Source organism: Cryptotermes secundus, unplaced genomic scaffold, assembly GCF_002891405.2.
Source record: "Cryptotermes secundus unplaced genomic scaffold, Csec_1.0 scaffold1230, whole genome shotgun sequence".
NCBI lineage: Eukaryota > Metazoa > Arthropoda > Insecta > Blattodea > Kalotermitidae > Cryptotermes > Cryptotermes secundus.
In genome coordinates, this window is record NW_019743170.1 from 103,614 (window position 1) to 124,061 (window position 20,448).

General features: G+C 37.6%; 2 protein-coding genes across 3 annotated transcripts in view; one reads left to right on the forward strand and one right to left on the reverse strand.

The window, feature by feature from the left end:
* LOC111874022 (inositol polyphosphate-4-phosphatase type I A) overlaps positions 1–5,376 on the reverse strand; it is a 64,507-nt gene extending 59,131 nt beyond the window's left edge. For both annotated transcript variants that reach the window (XM_023869138.2, XM_023869137.2), the window contains exons 1-2: positions 5,173–5,376; positions 4,952–5,086 (exon numbers count right to left, since the gene is read on the reverse strand). In XM_023869138.2, coding sequence (XP_023724906.1) covers positions 4,952–5,069 — 118 coding nt within the window. In that variant the 5' untranslated portion in view covers positions 5,070–5,086; positions 5,173–5,376. The remainder of the gene's footprint in view (positions 1–4,951; positions 5,087–5,172) is intronic.
* A 3,726-nt stretch (positions 5,377–9,102) lies between these two features.
* Positions 9,103–20,448, forward strand: part of LOC111874013 (ubiquitin carboxyl-terminal hydrolase isozyme L3) — a 26,074-nt gene continuing 14,728 nt past the window's right edge. The window contains exons 1-4 of the mRNA XM_023869117.2: positions 9,103–9,283; positions 9,375–9,386; positions 16,692–16,820; positions 17,973–18,118. Of these exons, the coding sequence (XP_023724885.1) occupies positions 9,251–9,283; positions 9,375–9,386; positions 16,692–16,820; positions 17,973–18,118 (320 nt within the window). The 5' untranslated portion in view covers positions 9,103–9,250. The remainder of the gene's footprint in view (positions 9,284–9,374; positions 9,387–16,691; positions 16,821–17,972; positions 18,119–20,448) is intronic.

A 20,448-nucleotide genomic window follows, 5' to 3' on the forward strand; every position in this document is an offset into this window, starting at 1 on the left:
GGTACCTCATGCTTACAGTTACAAACAATAACATACAAAGGAACAATGCATGGTCTCCCTCATGTCACTTCCGCTAAAATTACGCAGAGCTATGGTCTAAGATTATAAATCCAGCTCTCAGATATCATCAGTAACAAATTTATAATTTTCATAGATTCATTGGTTACAGAAGCCAAAATAGTATTTCACAAATTTCTGAAAATATAATCATGAGTCTAGACTTTTATCACATTTTGTTGCATACATCACTATAGATCATATTTATTATATTCTTACAATCTACTGACTGGAAACACCGTTAGGCTGACAGGATACACTTATCTGTAATTGTTCTTATGCCCAGAAATATATTCTCTCTGTGTACTGTCTACTGAAGCAGAAGTTTGACACTAAATTTCCATTCTGTGTAACTTCAGCAAAAGTGACACTGATATAAGACTTGCAGTCATTATTTTCCCCTTCAAATAAGATATATCTGGGAACAATCATGCATCTTCTGTACTCTGAAATATTCTTGAAAATTAATATGTTATGACAGGCAGTGATTAATCTATATATAATATTCAACTGTTACAGTTTTATCACCTTTACATATACTTTATGCAATAAAGAATCAGTGTCAACTCATGATATCTACCAGAAAAACTAAGCACAGAGCTTACCAACTTTCTATGCTCCAAGACATAACAAAACAACAGAATGCAGCAGTTATATAAACTTCTAGACTATGCAGGGCATTATCTTGTTAAAATTCAAATTTTAAATTCAACTAAAATGATTCATGATTGTGAATATTACATTTCCTTTTCTGAAGTCAATAAAGTGTTGATTTAATACTCTACTATATTCTCTTCTTTTCACTAAGATACAGAAGGCTCTTCAGTAGATGATCTACCACGTCAAAAACCATACTGATACTCAATAATTTAAACTGTATGTGGAATAAAATGAGACAAGAGTTATAAGATAAATATGGCCTAAAATAAAGGTGATATCACACAAATAATTAACATTTTTCCGCCTTCACAAAATTTGCAGGAAATACTTTTAGTTGACTTTATTCAATATTTTTGGATGCTCAATACTAACACAGGGGCACGAGGTAGCATAGTTGGTTGAGGCACTATGCCACAAGCCGGAAGGTCATGGATTCAAGTCCCGATGAGGTCACTGGATTTCTTTTAATTCACCTAATCCTTCCAGCAGCACTATGGCCCTGGGGTTGACTCAGCCTCTAATAGACATGAGTACCAGGAATATTCTTGGGGGGTAAAGGGCAGCCAGCGCATAGGGCTGACAACCTTGCTGCCATCTATGAGCCGATTGTCTAGAAAATGTGGGTACCTCAACATCTCACAACACTATGGGCTTCCACGCCTGTTGCAGGGATACCTTTACTTTTTTACTTTTACAATACCAACACATTAACTTCCTTTATTGCTAAAAACAAATACCTCACATTTCCTACACACTGCATAGTTTGAGGTATTACAAGCTCCATGGTTTCAGTCTGCAAGCGAATTATATCGACTGAGCGACTGCCACTTGTCAGCAAAGTTAGTGCCAACTTTAGTGGATAGAGGGTGTTGCATGGTCAGCACAATAAATCTCCATGGATGTTAATTTCGGTTTTCCAGACTGGAGCCGCTATTTCCTTGAAATAGCTCTTCAATTATCCTCATGAGACCATGTGGACCCCATTCCAGACCCACTACTTCTCAGAAAATCTGGTAGCACCGGGAATCGAACCCGGACCTCTGGATCTGTAGCTAGGATCTCTGACCACTAGACCAAAAGGCGGTCAGTTTGAGGTATTAGAGACTACAATGTTCATAAAGCTTTAATCAGATCCACTTTTAATGTGTTACACTGTTTGCGACCAGACCTATTATACATCCTACAACTGTTACAGATTTACAGATTGATCTATCTAAAACCATCAACAATAAATCTAAACCAATTCTATATGCAGATGACACTAGTATAATATTTAAGAACTCTAAATTTGACAACTTTAAAAATGACATAAATATTGTATTTGAAGCCTTAAACAGATGGTTCGAAGCCAATTTACTCTCATTAAATTTTGATAAAACCCATTACATATCATTCACAACTAAAAACAACCACCAAATTGATCTGGACATCAGTTATGCCAACAAATTAATCTGTAAAGTACTTGATACAAAATTCCTTGGAATACATGTAGACAGTACACTGTCTTGGAAAATACATATTGAACAAATTATACCTAAATTAAATGCAGCTTGCTATGCGATGAGATCAATTAAGCCTTTTATGTCACAGGAAACATTGAAGATGGTTTACCATGCCTACTTTCATTCTATTATGAACTATGGATTAATATTTTGGGGGAACTCTTCACATAGTGTAATAATTTTTAAAATACAAAAGAATATAATAAGAATCATTACAGGATGTAGAAGTAGAGATTCATGTAGAGAATTATTTAAGAAATTAAAAATTCTACCGCTTCAATCGCAATACATATTATCGCTTCTCCTATTTGTTGTTTACAACAAAGATAAATTCAAATTAAATTCTGATGTCTATAACATGAATACTAGACAAAAATATAACTTCCACCTACCCTCATCAACTTTATCAGTATATCAAAAAGGAGTCTACTTTACTGGCATAAAAGTGTTCAACAATCTGCCACAAAGTATTAAAAACTTGGGCAATGATACTAAAAAGTTGCATTGACACTACATAGTCTCAATACTGAGTGTCATTAAATAACGAAATAAAGAAAAAAGTTGTAAGGTAAGCTGACCAGTGAATAATGAATTGGAAAGGATGTGGTAGGAGGCAGCAGCACTATCCCAGTATCTGCGTGAAAAACCATTAGGACAGCAAATATGTAGGCTGAGATTCAAACTGAGGACTTCCTAAATACAAATCAGTACTCTAATCACCTGACTGTGATATTCAGTAAAATAATACAAAGTTATCTTCAAGACTTTCAAAACTGGTGCAAGTGAATGCCACACATCTGCAACTTAGTATGAGACAAGCATGGAGAAATATCACAGGAAGATGGTGATCTGAGGCCAAAAACAGACCTCAAGTCAAACTGCTTCTGCTTTACATATCCTGCACCTTTAATTGTATTTCTAAATATTTTTGTGTCATAACATTCTCATTTTCTTACACATAACAAAATCAGAACTTCTGTTTTCTCAGGAGAATGAATGTGAATGAATGTATGAGGGGTAAAAGGTAAAGTTGTCCCTGTGCTTAACTTATTAGGCACTATGCCTTGAAGACACATGAGGGAGTGGATGTACAGAACCACATTTTCTTGACCTTGGCACCAGTTGGAGGTGAGTGGTCAGCTTCACGCCCGCGCTGCTTTACGCCCAAAGAAAGAGCCCCCAGTACCCATTGTATAGGAGGAGGCTGGGTGGGCCCCAGAGCCAGTCTGGACCATGTGGAGAAGAGAAATTCTTGACCCTACCAGGACTTTAACTATGATTCCTCTGTCATCTAGCATGTAGCAAGTTGCTATACCAACTACACTAGCCCGGCTCAATGTATGAGGGGTAGGCCATAATAATTCGGACCTTGCACCTTGACCATCAATGATCTATTGTGCTTCCCCTTTGATTAACCACTTATCAATCCTATACTTCGAATGAAACATATGACTTTGTTTATAGGGGCGTCATACCTGTAGTAGTCACTTGGTTCCATAAATAACTAGCCCAGGTGCCAAAATCTTAAGTAAGCTATGGCCTCACAATCACACAGGATATGTGTGACTGGCTAATTCATCTTCTTCTAGGCAAGTTGCATTCACAAGTGGGGTCATCTGTCAATCCTAGTTTGAAAATGTGTCCTTTTAGGTGACAAGTGTCCTGTAAAGAGTCCTACCACCCATCTTAACTGGTCTCTGTTTAACTTCAACAGATTCTTTGTTGTTCTGGCAGAAGGCCCTAGTGTAAGTCCCTTTGCTTGTCTGAGTCAAGTTACGGATTACAGATGTTTTCTGTGATTCCTGTTCATCCAGTCCCTCACCGCTTTCTCGACAACTTCAATTGAGATGCCGCAAGCTGGTTCAGGACCTATGAACAGATATTTAGATCCCATTCTTGCCAGCTATTCTGCCATTTCATTAGCAACAATACCCTCATGACCTGGCACCCATAGCAGTTGAACTCTGTTATGTTTGGCCAGGTGTATGAGAGACTGATGGCAGTCCCAGAGCAGTTTTGAGGTGATCTTGTATTTTCCGAGTGCTTTAATTGCAGCTTGAATGTCTGATAGAATGTAGATGTTTCTGTTTTCATAGCTTCTATCTACATTCTCAACTGTTCATGTCTTAATTGCATACACTTCTGCCTGGAATACTGCTATGTACTGCCCAGGGCTGAAACTGAGTTTCCGCCTTGTTTTCTCAGGAGAAAGATGGATTTGAATGTAGTCAACTTTCCTTGGGAAGTTGAAACCCAACAAGCCTTTCAGCATTTAAGCTTCCCCAAAAATTTAAACATATTAAATACAAAAAGAATTCACTACTTTCCTAATCTTTCGTTCATTTACAGTACTTAAAGCAAAAAAAAAAAAAAAAGATTGCCTGATTGTTCCAACTGTAAAACATTACTACAGATTTTTGTCCTCTACATTTTCTGCATGATATTTGTACGCATAATAAAATCAGGATGTGTAATTAACCTAACCTTTTATAGGACAGAGAAAGTTTCCTTCCAATTAACTGCCCATTTGATTCTCTTTACACTCGATCAATTACAATGCCTATACTATACAGCCTCAATGGCATGACACAGTCTCCTCCAACTATCAAATCATTACACAAAACTAGAAATAACGCCCTGGCCTTAATAAAACAGTGCATGTTATAGAAAAGAAAAACAGTGGTTATAAAGATATCCCTTGAAGAAATCTGTAAAACTGGGTAGAAACTCACTCTCAGTGCGCCTGAAGAACCCCTCCTGTCTTTCTCGAAGAAACAAGACGCCCTCCTTGTCAAATTTCTGAGACGGCTGCGTGGCTAGAGTAGTCAGTTCCTGTTTGTTGAACCTCATTGTCAAGAATGATGTTGCTGCAAAAAAACGGTATAAATTGACACATTTTTCAGAAGCTTTTCAGAAAATGACCTTGAACACGATCCGTTGGAAACTTCTATACCTTGTGCACGGTCCCTGAAGGTGTCATCAGTGAAGTAAATTCTTAATGTTTATGTATGTACGCATCAATCAATTACGAATAAAATACTTTCTTTCTAAGACCTACTACGAAGATAATGAACATAACTACCAGACGCCATGGGATATTTATATAGTATTAGATCGACTGCTCGCAAATGGCACAGCTGAGAAGGACGCGCCTCCTTTGAACTTGCGATTCGGGCGGAGGTCGTCAAACACCTCCCACTTGGGCGTGCCGCCTTCCAAATCCAGGTATCAGAAGATTAATATAATTTGCTCTCAATTGTCAAAATTAAAATTGCAGTATAAGGAGCTTAAATCCAAAATGGACTGCCTCCCAGTTTACCCATTAAATGAAATATATATATAATCTACTTCCACATATACGTTTCATCAACGAGAAAATACAGCGATTACTATAAAATAGAAGGAGTTGGATGGGACATGTAGTAGCTTACAGGAAACGAGAAATTCATTAAACAAGTTGGTGGGAAGACCTGGAAATAGTGGCAGTTCTGTGGTGAATCTTACGAAAATAAGATATAAAGATGTGAACTGGATTCATCTGGCTCAGGACAAAGTCTGCTGATAGAGCTGATAAACCTGCAGGTTCCATAATATTAAGTAATGTCGTTATCAAATGAATTATTATCACTTCTTCAAAAAACAGATTGCACCGACATGAGCAACGCCAGGGTTTTTTTTATCCAGTGGGGCAATTAGAGGAACTGCTTACAGGCTTAGGTGTAAGCCATTTATAGCCCTTTTTACTGACCACTCTACAGTATGATTTTAATTTGTATTGTTTGGTATATTTTCTTCTTTCCTTCAATTCTGATTTGATTCTAAATTCTTGAGCGAAGATATCAGATTCTTGCCCCTTCCTTCATTTGGTGCCCTTGCGTACCAAAAAGTTAATTTATAAAAGCGCTTCACATTTTGCCTGTGGCACGTGCAACTCTGACAGAAAACTTTGCTGTACATGTGACCCACATGACATTATTAACTACTTTGAATAACACCTCTCAAATACCCAAGCATGTAATTCGCTAAGAAGTTGTGATGCGAGAAATATTCATCTTTTTTAAGTTTGAACCGTAACTATTTGCTCTGCCTCCAATAAAGCATGGGGTCTTATATGATTAATGAAAATAATTCAAGTAATTGAAATTCCACTGAGAACAACAAAATAATTCTTATTTTTATAAAGATTATTATAAAAACTGCTTTCAATGGTTAATAATTCATGCAACTGAAATTCTTTTTTTATTATTATTATTATTATTATTATTATTATTGATATTTGATAATTTACATCTTTTCTTCAATTTTGATTCTCTCTTCGAAAATCCAGGGGGGAGGGAGACAGAGGCCTGGATCCCCCTCCTGTGGTGGTAAGCATGTGTACCGCAGAATTAGCCTAAGCAACTTGGCTGAAGTCATGGTAATTTGAAACTGGTTGGCTTTTTGATTCGTATGAATTGTAGCATGTTTAAAACTAAGCTTTGAGACTTCATTCGTTTCATTCATACAAAATACCTCACTGCCCCGAATATTTTAGTATTCAATCAATCAATCAATTTATTTGTTCCGAGAATCCATATTTGGGGATACAACTTCAGGATACAGAACAAGTCAATTCATACCACATTCTCTGAGGAACACTGATTATACCAATATTTCAAATGGGTATAGCTATAGTAAACTAAACTAACACAGAATGACTCCCGCCATGTAATGGTCAGACTTCGGGATTGTATTCTAGGGGCCATTTGAAGCAAAATATATAGTAGTTCCCTACGTTACCGTTTTCGAGTACAGCGCTAGTGTATCACAGTGCTGAAAACAAAACAAACTGTAGTTGGAACTACTTTATTATTAGCTTAGGGATACACATTTAACTACAATTAACATCACTAACTGACGCTACCACGTGCCCCATTCAAAGCAACAAAAAAATTAAAATAACATAATGAAAGACAAGTAGATAACCAGAAAAAAATCCCACCACCAGAACATACACAAACATAAAACATAACCGGAAAGAATTCCATAACCGAAAATAGAACTTAACAACAACAACAATAACAACAAAAGAACGCGACAACCCACAAAGCAACAAGTAAAAATAGCCATTAGTTAATGGCCACATGCAACATATACAAAAAAAAAAGAGACAACCTAAACATCTACGAAAGGAAAGCGAAAACATTTTACATTTAAAGGGCTTCAAAATAGTTTAATAACATTATATATTTATATATATACATTTACATATTATATTTAATTGCTTTAATAAATTAAAAAAAGGCATGTATGTAAGGGACGTAAGAAGTTCCATGATACAAAAGTTATCGACTGCAAACATTGGTCAATGTAAGATAGGGGCAGTCAAGCTAACAGTAAATGCATATTACCCGATTATGGTCGAAACTTGTAGTACTTAATACTAAACGTAAAATATACCTACAGAGAAAGTTGTTCGGACGGAAATAAATAAAATTATATTTATATTATTGGGGCACGCGGTAGCGTAGTTGATTGAGGGGCTATGCTACAAGCCGGAAGGTCGCGGGTTCAAGTCCAGCTGAGGTCATTGAATTTTTTCAATTGGCCTAATCCTTCCAGCCGCACTATGACCCTGGGGTTCACTCAACCTCTAACAGAAATGAGTACCAGGAATTAATTAAATAATTTTCCTGTGAAGTAAAGCGCGGCCTGCGCGTAAGGCTGACAACCTTACCGCCATCTTTGAGCCGATTGTCTAGATGGTCTAGATAATGTGGGACCCTCAACGTCTCACACGCCTATGGGCCTTCACGGCCTGTTACAGGGATAGCTTTTACTTTTACATTTATATTATTATAGAATTCCATTTCATTTTTCAGCAGTTCTTTCCTTTACGGGCTACAAAAACCGGTGCCTTATTTGCAGGTTTTGAGCATAGCACACCGTAGACTTTGTTCAGTCTCATGAATTGTAAGTCAATCTGTTTCATGTCTGGCGAGCTTATTGGCCAAGCAACTGTTGTGCGCCATCCTCACCAAATTCCTTGACCACATGCGTTCAAGCAACCGCTGTAATCTGTTTTCCGAAATGTGGAGGCACTCCATCGTCTTGTATCAGCATTTATCTTATTGTTTGAAGAGGACGATTTTGTACATGAAGTTGTAGATCGTTCTCAATATAATATCAATAAGAAGCAGTTGCCCAGTATCTATCAATAAAATGCGTACCACAAAGAAGGCTGTCCACTTCTTCCATATCGTATGTTTCCCGGAGCCTGTATCGAAATTACTTAACACTGCCTCATACGCGTTGTCTTGGCAAGTTTCTTGTGTCCATGATTTAATACTGTAAAATTAAACCTCGTCCGTGAAGTAAATGTAATTCATCAACTATGACTGTGCGTCTTACTCTTTCCATAATAAGTTTTGCCATCCTAAACTTGTACTAGAGTCTAACAAACATATCTTTATATACAACTATTTTGGAAAGTTGTTAATATATTTGAACTATTTACGTTCCTTTTTTGTGACGAATTGTTACCAAAAAAGATTTGTATTTCAAATTTTATTCAAGTTTTGTACATTGTAGCGAGAAATATATAGAGAGAATATAACCTGAAATGAGATTAAATTTATATGGTTGAATTCTTCGAAGATACAAGAAACTGCTTGGGCTAATTTCGGTCTCCTCTATACCAACTACACTGTAAATGTAACATGTCTGGTAAGTATGTATATGCTGCACTCTCGTGAAAGTTGTTGTAATCATAGAAAGAATTATGCACTTCAGCCTACTAACCGTGGTCGTAGCCAACTGCAGCATTTCTCGAAGCATGCGGAAGTAATGATAAGATCTAAAAGTAGTGATTTTCATTTCTTTAGTTTGGTAGCGGTATCGATTTTTCCCGCCCAGTCGCTCCAGTGCTCCGGTGCGTTCACGAGTTCACGAGTTGTAACCGGTATAAAATTTGAAAGGGTCAGAAGCAGTCAAAAGCGGTGGTTTAGTGAGGGTTGTTTGTTGCAAGGAAGTTCCGCGGAAATTCATTCATTATGTCTTGGTTACCACTGGAATCTAATCCTGATGTAAGAGCACATTTGTTGCAGTTTTTATTGTAGTTTTTGTGTTTAAATAGTTTTCGCTGTATAATTACTAATTTTTTACTCTTCGTTGCAGGTTATGAACAAGGTGAGTTTCAAGAATTGCGGCGTCCTTGCATAGAAACTTGGTAAAATACATCACAGTATCTAATATAACTCCACGAATTGTTCACTGACTACATTTTCTTCTAATCCAATCCTTTACGTTTTGAGTGATCTAAATTGAAATATTTAGTAGGCTAATGCCTAAGAGAGATTTGAATAGCCCCCTAGCGGTGGAATGCCTTTTTATGTTTTCTTTTAGTCAGCATGAAGGCATGTATATTACTCCATATGTACGTATTTTGTGGTTGCTTTCACGAAAAATTGACACGTGATAAAAACCCAGAGAATATTTTTATGATGAATATTTTACATTTTTACACGATAGCTGTGCACAAGTATTCATTTAATTTTTTTATCCTGTAGATCAAAATACATACATATAGGACAAGTCCATCAATATTATTATGGTATAAACTTATTAGAAATAAAGCTTATTCTATACATCTGCCTGTCAGTAGCCAATGTTACAGAATTCTTCATTGAGATAATCTTATGTTGAATATCACTTTTTTTTATTGCTAGTGGGGTGGGACTAAGTCCCTTGTACAGTGGCCACTTCTGGCCTATTGTACCAGCCCCAGATGATAAGTGAGGGTGATTGTGGAGCAATTGGTGAAATGAAGATTGGCAGGGGAAACTGAAGTACTCTTGAGGAAACCTGCCCCAGTGCCACTTTGTCCACCACAAATCCCACTTGACCAGACCCGGGATCGAACCTGGGCTGCCGCAGTGGGAAGCCAGCAACTCACCGCATAATATCACTTAATAAGTAAGTCCTTCAATTCCGTTTCAAGCTGGTGGTGGTTAGGCGATTTGTTGTAGAAGATACAACCTGCTACTGATTGGTCACTGTTATGAAGTTCTAAATTATATACATACCTATGATAGTCATTATTTCTTGTGTTATATGTATATACTTGTTTATTTACAATGCAATTACACTTTTCTTTGGCATATAAGATTGTTTTTTGAATGTATAATCTGTATACTGTTAATATCTTTAGTCATCTCTACATGATTGCAGTTGTTTTAACACTGCCATTTGCCATACAGCGCCTTTTTATTTTGGAGGGTAAATATTCTTCTAGTTAGTGCCTTTGCACTCTGTCCCCATACAGTGATTCCATATGCCAGAAAGGGGTAAATCAAGCCATAATACAGAATTCATCTTACATTCGTATCACGTATTTTAGATATATGTATGTATGTATGTGTGAAAGGGGTGGGCCATAAAATCCGGCCCTTGCACTCTGACCTTCAGTGATCTATTGTGTTTCATGTTTGGATCAATCCTCTACTAGTCCTATACTTTGAATGAAATGTAGGACTTTATTTATGGGGGCATCATAAAAGTCACTTGGTTCCATGAAGAACTGACCCAGGTGACAAAATCTTAAGTAAGCTGTGGCCTCACAATCACATAGGATGTGTGGGGCACCTTGTAGGCACCTTTCACAGGTTCATTCATCTATCAGTCCCAGTTTGAAAAGGTGTCCTTTTAGGTGGCACTGTCCAGTAAAAGTATTTTAGATAGTCTGTTGATTATAAATACATTACAGCTAATTATGGTACAAGTTTTTTTATCAATATGTACTTCCCAGTTCAGGTTACTGTCAGTTATAACCCCCAAAAAATTAGTACTTGTTTATATTAACTTTCCCTATTCCTTATTAGGATTTTTAGTTCACTTTCCTGTCTGCACTGCTTCATCTGGAAGAGAATGTAGTGTTCTGCTTAGATTTACAGATAAATTGTTTCAAAATATTTGCTTTGTTAAGCCTCTATTTTCTGAGGTTGTTTTTTTGGAGTTCATTAATATCCTGTCCTATATTCAGTATTAATGAACATCTTATATGAAATTGGAGAGTGGCCCAAGGACTTTACAGAAGTTACAATGATTGCCTTAAAAAGACAAAAGCTATAAAATGCAGCGACCATCGCACAATAAGCCTTATTGCACATACAGCAAAGATACTCAAAAGAAGAATTGAAAGGAAAATAGAGGATATACTTGGAGAAGATCAGTTTGGATTTAGAAGAGGAAAAGGAACCAGGATGCAATTGGGATGATGAGAATTATAGCAGAACGAACTTTGGAGATAGATGAAGAACTGTGTATTTGCTTCATAGACTGGCAGAAGGCATTTGACCATGTAAACTGGACCAAATTAATGCAGATCCTAAAGGAAACAGGTATCGATTGGCGTGAAAGAAGATTGATTAGCAAATTGTACATGGATCAGAAAGTTAAGAGTATGACTGGACAGAGGGGAGACAAGAAGCGTGCAGATTGGAAGAGGAGTTCGACAAGGATGCTGTTTATCACCAATTCTGTTCAACTTGTACAGCGAATGCCTTACAAAGGAAGCTCTGGATGGGCTTGGAGACTTCAAATTAGGAGGGCAAATTATTCAAACTGAAATATGCAGATGACCTTGTGTTAATCGCTAAGGAAGAAACTGTGCTACAGGGCATTATTGATAGACTAATTGAAATTGGAAGGTGCTGTGGCATGGAAATGAATGTGAAGAAAACAAAAGTAAAGAAAATTTCGAGACAACCAACCCCAGTCACAATAAAGATAGACCAAAAACAACTGGAGAATGTGAAATGTTTTAAATATTTGGGTAGCTTGTTAACAGATGATGGAAGGTGTGTGTGTGAAATTAAATCTAGGATTGCCATGGCAAAAGCTGCATTTAGTAAGAAGAAGAATCTTTTTACCAGCAAATTGGACTTAAATTTGAGGAAGAAACTAGTGAAATGCTACATTTGGAGCATAGCTCTGTATGGGGCTGAAACATGGACACTTAGGGCAGTAGATCAGAAACATCTGGAAAGTTTCGAAATGTGGTGTTGGAGAAGGATGGAGAAGATCAGTTGGACCGATTATGTGAGAAATGAAGAAGTGTTAATTAGAGTCAGNATACTGTCATTTGAAGGAGAAAGCTCTAGGTCGCATTAAGTGGAGGAATTGTTTTGGAAGAGACTGTGGACCTGTCGTCTGACAGATTACTGATGATGATGATTCAGTATTGCTGTGTTGTCAAAATACATTAGTGTTCTGCCTTGTGTTAGATGCGGTACATCATTTACATATGAAATGGGAAGTAATGGACCAAGAACAGAACCTTGAGGAACTCCATATCTAACTGGAAGGCTTCTTAACAAATATTCTTACAGTTTATCGTTTGCAGTGTCACTACTACATGTAGTAAAGATAAGCAGCGGCACGCACACAGGGAGCCTACACAGAATAACAGTGCTGAAAACAAGAAGTAGCTGCTGCAGCACTACGGACATAGGGCAAATAACCCTGAGAATTTTAATTTTTAAAAGAATTTTTAAATTAGAACTGAAGATTTTAAAAATGCCAGTTCATAATAATCAAAATTGACGAGTGTAGGTAACAAAGATAATGCACAAATCAGACAGATATCAGCGAAGTAGATTCTAATAAATCGAAACCTGTTAGTAACAACGAAAAGAACAATTGGGAAGACTCGTGGTTTTAAATTTTAAACTAAGTGCAGTGTAACAGCTACGTAAGTGTATACACCTGGTGATGGCCGTTTGTGGCCGAAACATGTAGTGTAGAAGAGAGCAAGACAAAAGAACTACAATAAATTGTTGCACTTGGGACGGTGTTTATGTCATATATTGTATAGAGTGCAACAGGATGCTTAAATATAATTCTGTATTCAGATTTTCAATAATTATGGCAATACCATCTTTTGTGTACTTCCCAAATCCAAACTGAGATTTATTAAGTATCTTGTGTTTGTCTAAAAAAAATAGCTGATTTACTGTTACTTTTCCCAGAATCTTGGAAAGAGTTGGGACGAGACTAATTGGATGATAATTGTTTGCATGTTCTTTTGTCCCATTTTTATAAATTGGTTTAACTACTGATTTTCTCAAAGTGGATGAGAAGATACATTCTCTGATTGATGCAGTGACCAATTCTAAATATGGCTTTAATGTTTATTTCTTTATTAAATAATGTGAGATGTCATCAAGTCTGGCCAGTTTTTGACTTTTCAAACTGTGGACTAAATTAGTCAGTTCACTCTCTGTTATTTATAATAGAACAAATTAAACTTTTTGGCTTATTGTGTTATTACTAGTATGTGAATGCATTAAGTTTTTGTCAAGTAAGGGTATATTTACTGTTTCTAGAAGGGTAACGTTAGATGTGTTACATATTCCGCTTGGACTCGAGATTGTTTCATTTTCCATTCGTAGGTGTGTACTACAAGTCAGTGTATTATTATTCAGAAAACATCTTTCTCTGTTTAATAATTTCCAAAATACTGAAGAGTGTTATCTGAACTGGTTATGCTGAATGTAGTTTGTTTTTGCAGTTTTTTACAACATTATATTTCTTTTTATGTGCATTTTATTTATGTCACTGTTCCTAAATCCTACTTTGCATATAGAATAGACTCCATGGTTTCAGTCTGCAAGCAAACTATACTGACCGAGCGACCACTGCCTGTCAGTGAAGTCAGTGCCAACTTTAACAGATAGAGGGTGTTGTGTGGTCAGTGCAATGGATCCCCACAGCTGTTAATCTCAGTTTTCTAGACCAGAGCGGCTATTTCCTTGAAAGAGCTCCTCAGTTATCCCCACGAGTCTGAGTGAACCCTGTTCCAGACCCGCTACATCTCAGAAAATCTGGTAGCGGTGGTGCCTCATCTTACAAAGTATTGTCCATTCTGTAGGGAATGTAAACAATGACTGATTTGGTGATGTATGGTAAAAGTCAATGCATCACCAAATCAGTCGTTTATATTCCCTACAGAACGGACAATACTTTGTAAGATGAGGCACTGACTAAATAGTAAGTAAATAGTACACTGTATCTTCAATATCAAAGTCAGTTGTTGATTATAACAAAATTTAACACTATTACTTTCATATCATTTACAGATTAACTTTAATATTACTACATCCACATCATGAGCCTCCAATAACAGTTTATTATATATACACAAAATATAGAATACTCCAATTTGTCCTTGGGAACACAACAAAATCACAAAAACCGGCGACTGACTCGATGATGTAAAGCATCAATCGAAGAATTTTATTCTTGTTTTATTCTATAACTTTTGTTTTATATAATCTAATTTATTGTATTTTTACGCCAAGTATTTTAATATAAATATTATTGTATCCAATTTTATTAGTACTGCAGTTCATTGGTGTATATATGTTAGCCATGTATTTGCCTGATGATGGCTTTTAATAGCCAAAACACGTAGCAGAGCCAAACTAGACACTGACCTTAATGTAGTTGGGTTGTGACAGTTTTAATAAAGAAATTGAATCTCAGTCTATGTTGCTCCCTTAATGTCAGAAACCAAGTTTCACACCCGTACAGAACCACAGGCAAAATTATGGTTTTGTGTATTCTAATGTTTATGTTCTTAGATAGACATGAAGACAAAAAGTTCTGGACTGAATTGTAGGAAGTATTACCCAAATTCAGTCTCCTCCTAATTTCCTCCTGAATCAGGTTTTGATTTGTTATAGTCATTCCCAGGGAGCTTACCATAGTGTAGTTAGTTAGGCACTATGCTACAAGCTGGCAGGTTGCGGGTTTGAATCCTGATGACATCATTGGATTTTTCAGATTATCTAATCCTTCCAGTTGCACTATGGCCCTGGGGTAGGCTGAGCCTCTTAGCAGAAATGAGTACGAGGAATATTCCTGGGGGGTAAAGGGTGGCTGGTGCGTAAGGCTGACATCTTTAATGCCATCTGTTTGCCGATTGTCTGGAAGATGTGGGAACCTCGACATCTCACAAGTCTATGGACCTTCATGGCCTCTTACAGGGACAGCTTTAACCTTTTTTATTGTCATTCCCAAATATCTGAACTGTGCCACAATTTCAAAACATCTGTTACCTAACTTTATGTCATGATTTTGCCCTGCATCTGGTGACGAGACAGCAACATATACTTCATTTTCTCTGTTTTCTTCTATACCAACCTCCTTACTAGTGTCAGTTTAAGTTTGTGTGTTTTTCTTTATGGTATCTATATTATTACTCAGTAGATTCATGTCATCAGCATAGACACAACAGCTGATGTGTCCCATTTAACTTCAGTCCTATCTGGTTTTCCTGGTCCTTCATAATGGCATAATATAAAGTAAAGTTGAACAGCAATGGCCATAAATCATCCACTTGTTTTAGATCATTCTGTATAGGAAAATTAACAGACAGATGTTTACTTATATGGACTTTACTATACATTTCATTTAAACACATTTTAATCAGCCTAACTAGTTTCATGGGTACCCAAGACTCTGTGAGAATATTGTACAATGCCCTCGTAACTGACTCATAGGCTTTCTTGAAGTCTACGAAGAGCTGATGTACTGTCTCATTGTACTCCCATTTTTTCTCCAGTATCTTAGGATTGCAAAAGATCTGATCAGTAGTTGATCTGTTATGTTGAAACCCACACTGATGATCCCCAAGAATATTAGATAAAATTTTGTATGAAGTTGATAGCAGTGATATCCCACAATAATTATGACAGTCATTTCTATCACCCTTCTTGTGAACTGGTATGGTAATAGACTCCTTCCACTGATCAGGCAATTTTTCCTTATGCCAAATAGAAGTAATTAGCTTATGGATCTTAGAATGTAATATTTTTCCTCATACAAGTTCTGCCAGGATTTGATCACTACCTGGTGATTTATATCTTTTCAATTTTGCAATAGCACTTTCAACCTCAAAAGGCCTAGGATCAGGTATTAACGGCTCAGCTGTATCAATTTCTGTCTGCCTAACATCACTGACCCTATGTACATTCAATAACTGAGAGAAGTAATTCTTCCACCTATTCAAAATGTTGTGGGAATCTACAAGCAGATCACCATTCTCATCCTTCACTAAGTTACTTCTAGGTTTGTAACCCCTCTTGAAGTCATTTATTCCTCTCTACAGGTCTTTAATTGTCTTGTTCTTACTGTTCATTTCTAGCTCACCCAATTTTGTCTTTCAGATATTCCCTCTTTTTATTCCTGAAATGCGTGCTGGTTTCACATCTTATATTGTTCAGCTTATCCCCATTTATTTCGCTTGGATCCTGTAATCATTGCAGTTTGTTTGTTTTCTTGGGTCTAATAATATTGAGCATCCTTCATCGAACTGTGGCATACGCTTCTTCAGTTCAGAATAACCTAGACTCTCCTTGGCAGATTTTTTTTTCTTTTGCTAAATCTCTATTATACTCTTTGGGAACATGGCCACTGTTACTCTCATTGCAGTACCTGTACAGCCTAGGTGTCCCTGAGAAGTGGCAAATGGTAGATGTGTATGGACTGGACCCAGAACTTCTTGCCACTGTTCCTCGACCTGTTTTGGCAGTGGTGTTGCTGTTTCCATGCTCTGACAAGGTATGTGGCTTAATGTTGCACAGAAGCTTTTATCTTTAACTGTTTGCAGTGTGAATGGTTTAGGTGATGCAGGGGTAGGGTGCTATCCTGTGCAGAAGGTCTCCAGTTTGATATTTTCATAAAATATGAGGGGGACCCAAAAATAAACGGAAACGACCTGTTGCGCGCGCATGGTTTGTAGTTATGAGTTGTGCTGCTAGGTGGTGTTAGCTGGGGGTCTCCCGCGACTGTTAGTAAGCTGGCGTCAGTCTGAGTTAAGTGGTTTGTCTGTGGTGCTCTGTTGTGTACGTTCCTGTTTCAACCCTTTGGCGATTAGTGAGATGGCTGACCAGAAGGAACAAAGAGTGCGTGAAATTGATGAAGATTGTCGAAAGACCATTGACCAACTTTCTGAGGAAACGAACATCTCATGGAGCACGGTCCAGCGAATTTTAACCGAAGGTTTGCACATGAGACGGGTGTCTGCAAAATTTGTTCCTCGCTTGCTCGGAGATGACCAAAGAGAAAACCGCGTGAATGTTTGCCGCGACTTGAAGAGTGAAGTGCAGTTTTCCCTAACAGAAAGCAAAATTTCACGCACACTCTTTGTTCCTTCTGGTCGGCCATCTCACTAATCGCCAAAGGGTTGAAACAGGAACGCACACAACAGAGCACCACAGACAAACCACTTAACTCAGACTGACGCCAGCTCACTAACAGTCGCGGGAGACCCCCAGCTAACACCACCTAGCAGCACAAGTCGTGACTACAAAGCATGCGCGCGCAACAGGTCGTTTCCGGTTGTTTTTGGGTCCCCCTTCGTATATACAATATACAATACAAGTTAACAAAACAAATCTACAAAGTTACAAGCATACTACCAACATTTGTTACAATCATAAGCAATATATAAATACAACATTTAAAAAAATACACCAACTACTATATACAGCACATGAATGGCTATGACATACAAACATAAGTACTTGCACCATCCACTTTTTTATTAAAACTAACAAATTCATTTATCATATAAAAAGAATGTTTCAGTAGAAAGGATTTTAAGTTATTCATGCATTTCATGTTTGGATTGGAGAATGTATTGTGGAATGTACAGAGTGTATGGATGGTTTATCTTGAGGTCAGTGTTTGTTTATGTATCACTGGTTTCAGTATGATGAGTATAAGGCTGTACAGGAAGCAGAAATTGAGGAGAAAGGCCAGAGTGTGTCTGAAAATATATATTACCTGAAGCAGGTTGTTACGAATGCTTGTGGGACCATTGCTCTTATCCACAGTGTTGCAAACAATGTTGACAAGTAAGTACAAAATTGAATTCATTTCCATAATACATGTATTGCTGAATTGTCTTTAATTTGAACCTACCCTTTGGACCAAAATTTGGTTGAGGCACTATGCTACAAGACTGAAGGTTGTGGGTTCAACTCCCAATGAGGTTATTGGATTTTTCAATTTATCTAATCCTTCCAGCCATACTATGGCCCTGAGGTCCGCTCATTCTTTAACAGAAATGAGTACCAGGAATCTTTCTGGGGGTGAAGGGCGGCTGGCATGTTAGGCTGATGTCACCGCTGTCTGTGAGCCAGTTCTCTACAAAATGTGGGGAGCCTCAATGTCTCACAACCCTATAGACCTTCATGGCCTGTTGCGGGGATAGCTTTACCTTTGACTCAGTGAAAAATGCAGTTCTGCACATTATTGCAGGCCAGTATCAGACTGTAGTGATGATAGTAACCTAAGTCTGGCGTTCTTCCTAATTCAGCATGTAAAAAATGGGTTGTAATAATTGTTTACAGTTTTTTAAGAATAGGACAGATGAACAATGAATATATTTTTATTGAGGGCAGTACAGCTGTTTCATTGTGTCAACTCTTGTTTATCATGTATCAGCAACTGCATGTATGACAGCATTCATGAATACATGAGTGTTTTTCTTTTTAGCGGTAGTACTGTTTCATTTCTAGACTGGGTAATGAGTAGCCTACAAGTACAGCTGTTTCACAGTGTCAAGGTGGCACAGGAAATACCAAACATTCATTCATTAAGCTGAGCTCTTCTTGAGAAGCCACAAGTTATGCAGCTACTCAAGAACTTCTCAGCATTTCATGTAATCCAAAGGTTCATTACCATGTACACAAGAGTCCTCCACTGGTCATTATCCTCAGTCAGATTGATCCAGTCCATACCATCCCATCCTGTCTCTCTAAGATCCATTTTCTTATATTGTCCACCTACCTATGTCTTGGTCTTCCTAGTAGTGTCTTTCCTTCTAACTTCCCACCAATATCCTATATGCACTCCACTTCTCTCCACTTTGTGCTACATGCCCTGCCCATCTCATTCTCCTTGACTTGGTCAATCTAATTATACTTGGCAAAGAGCACAAGTTATGAAGCTCCTCATTATGCAGTTATCCTCAACCTCTGGTCACTCAAGCTTCACACTCATACAGAACCACAGGCAAAATTATAGTTTTGTATATTCTAATTTTTATGTTTTTAGATAGTAGACGAGAAGACAAAAGTTTCTGGACTGAATGGTAGGAAGCATTACCCGAATTCAGTCTCATCTTAATTTCCTCCTGAATCAGGTTTTGACCATGCACACACCTTATTTTTAAAGAATGAGTATTCACTTTCTTTAACTCTAATAACTATAAATACACTCAAGTCTCGATTATCGGGGATAGTGGTGGGGATGGAAATTACAATTAATCGAAAACCCAGTTAAGACAAATTTTATTAAAAGTAGTACTGTAATACTGTACCTTCATAATACTATAGGCCTACCTGTATTTAAATTTATTCAACCTAATTTTTATGTCATCTCATGGCCTATTTAATACTTTTTTTTTACATTACACTGAAGTGTGAATTAGTTATTTCAATCACAGTGTTCAACAACATCCAACACTTTTTACGAATATTCACACTTAACAGTTTAAAAAATTTAATATTGTCGTTTGCTTTTTTGTGGCATTTTCCTTTTTACGGATATCTGTACTCTTACCGCCCTCGTCTTCGTTCGCCTACACGTTCGGCGCCACTTCTTACCGTCCTTACCGTTCGCCTACACGTTCGGCGCCACTTCTTACCGCCCTCCTCTTCTTCGTCCTTACTGCTCAGTGAGACTTCAAGCCTCACGAGTTGGTCGTCCCTTACCTGCCCTTCACGTTCGCACCTTTGTGGTCTGCCCTTTTATCCGCCGCTTCCTTGTAGCTGTCTGATTCAGGGTAGGGTGTGGGATTGCTCTGAATACTTGAATTTTTATGGGCGCCAGTGGACTTGGGTGAAATCCACGAGTTTGGAACGGGGAAAACAAAGGTGGGGATATGGATAGGCGGACGTTTGGGGTTCCGACTGCTCAGAAGGTAGGACGAGATTCTGTCTCAGGGCGACTTCTGGGCCTTGCTCACACAAGGAGAGAGAGAACACTGAAAAAAACTCGCATTTCACCAACACTGTTGCTTTTATTGTTAGTGTTCGCTAGAGTTACACATTACGAGGCCCTAGCACTTGGACTTTGTACACCAGTTTAACATCCGGGAGGTTACTACTGTTACTCCCTTTGGCAACTCACTCCAGTTACTCACTATCCATGACTAACCACTCTTATTCCCTTGTAAAGA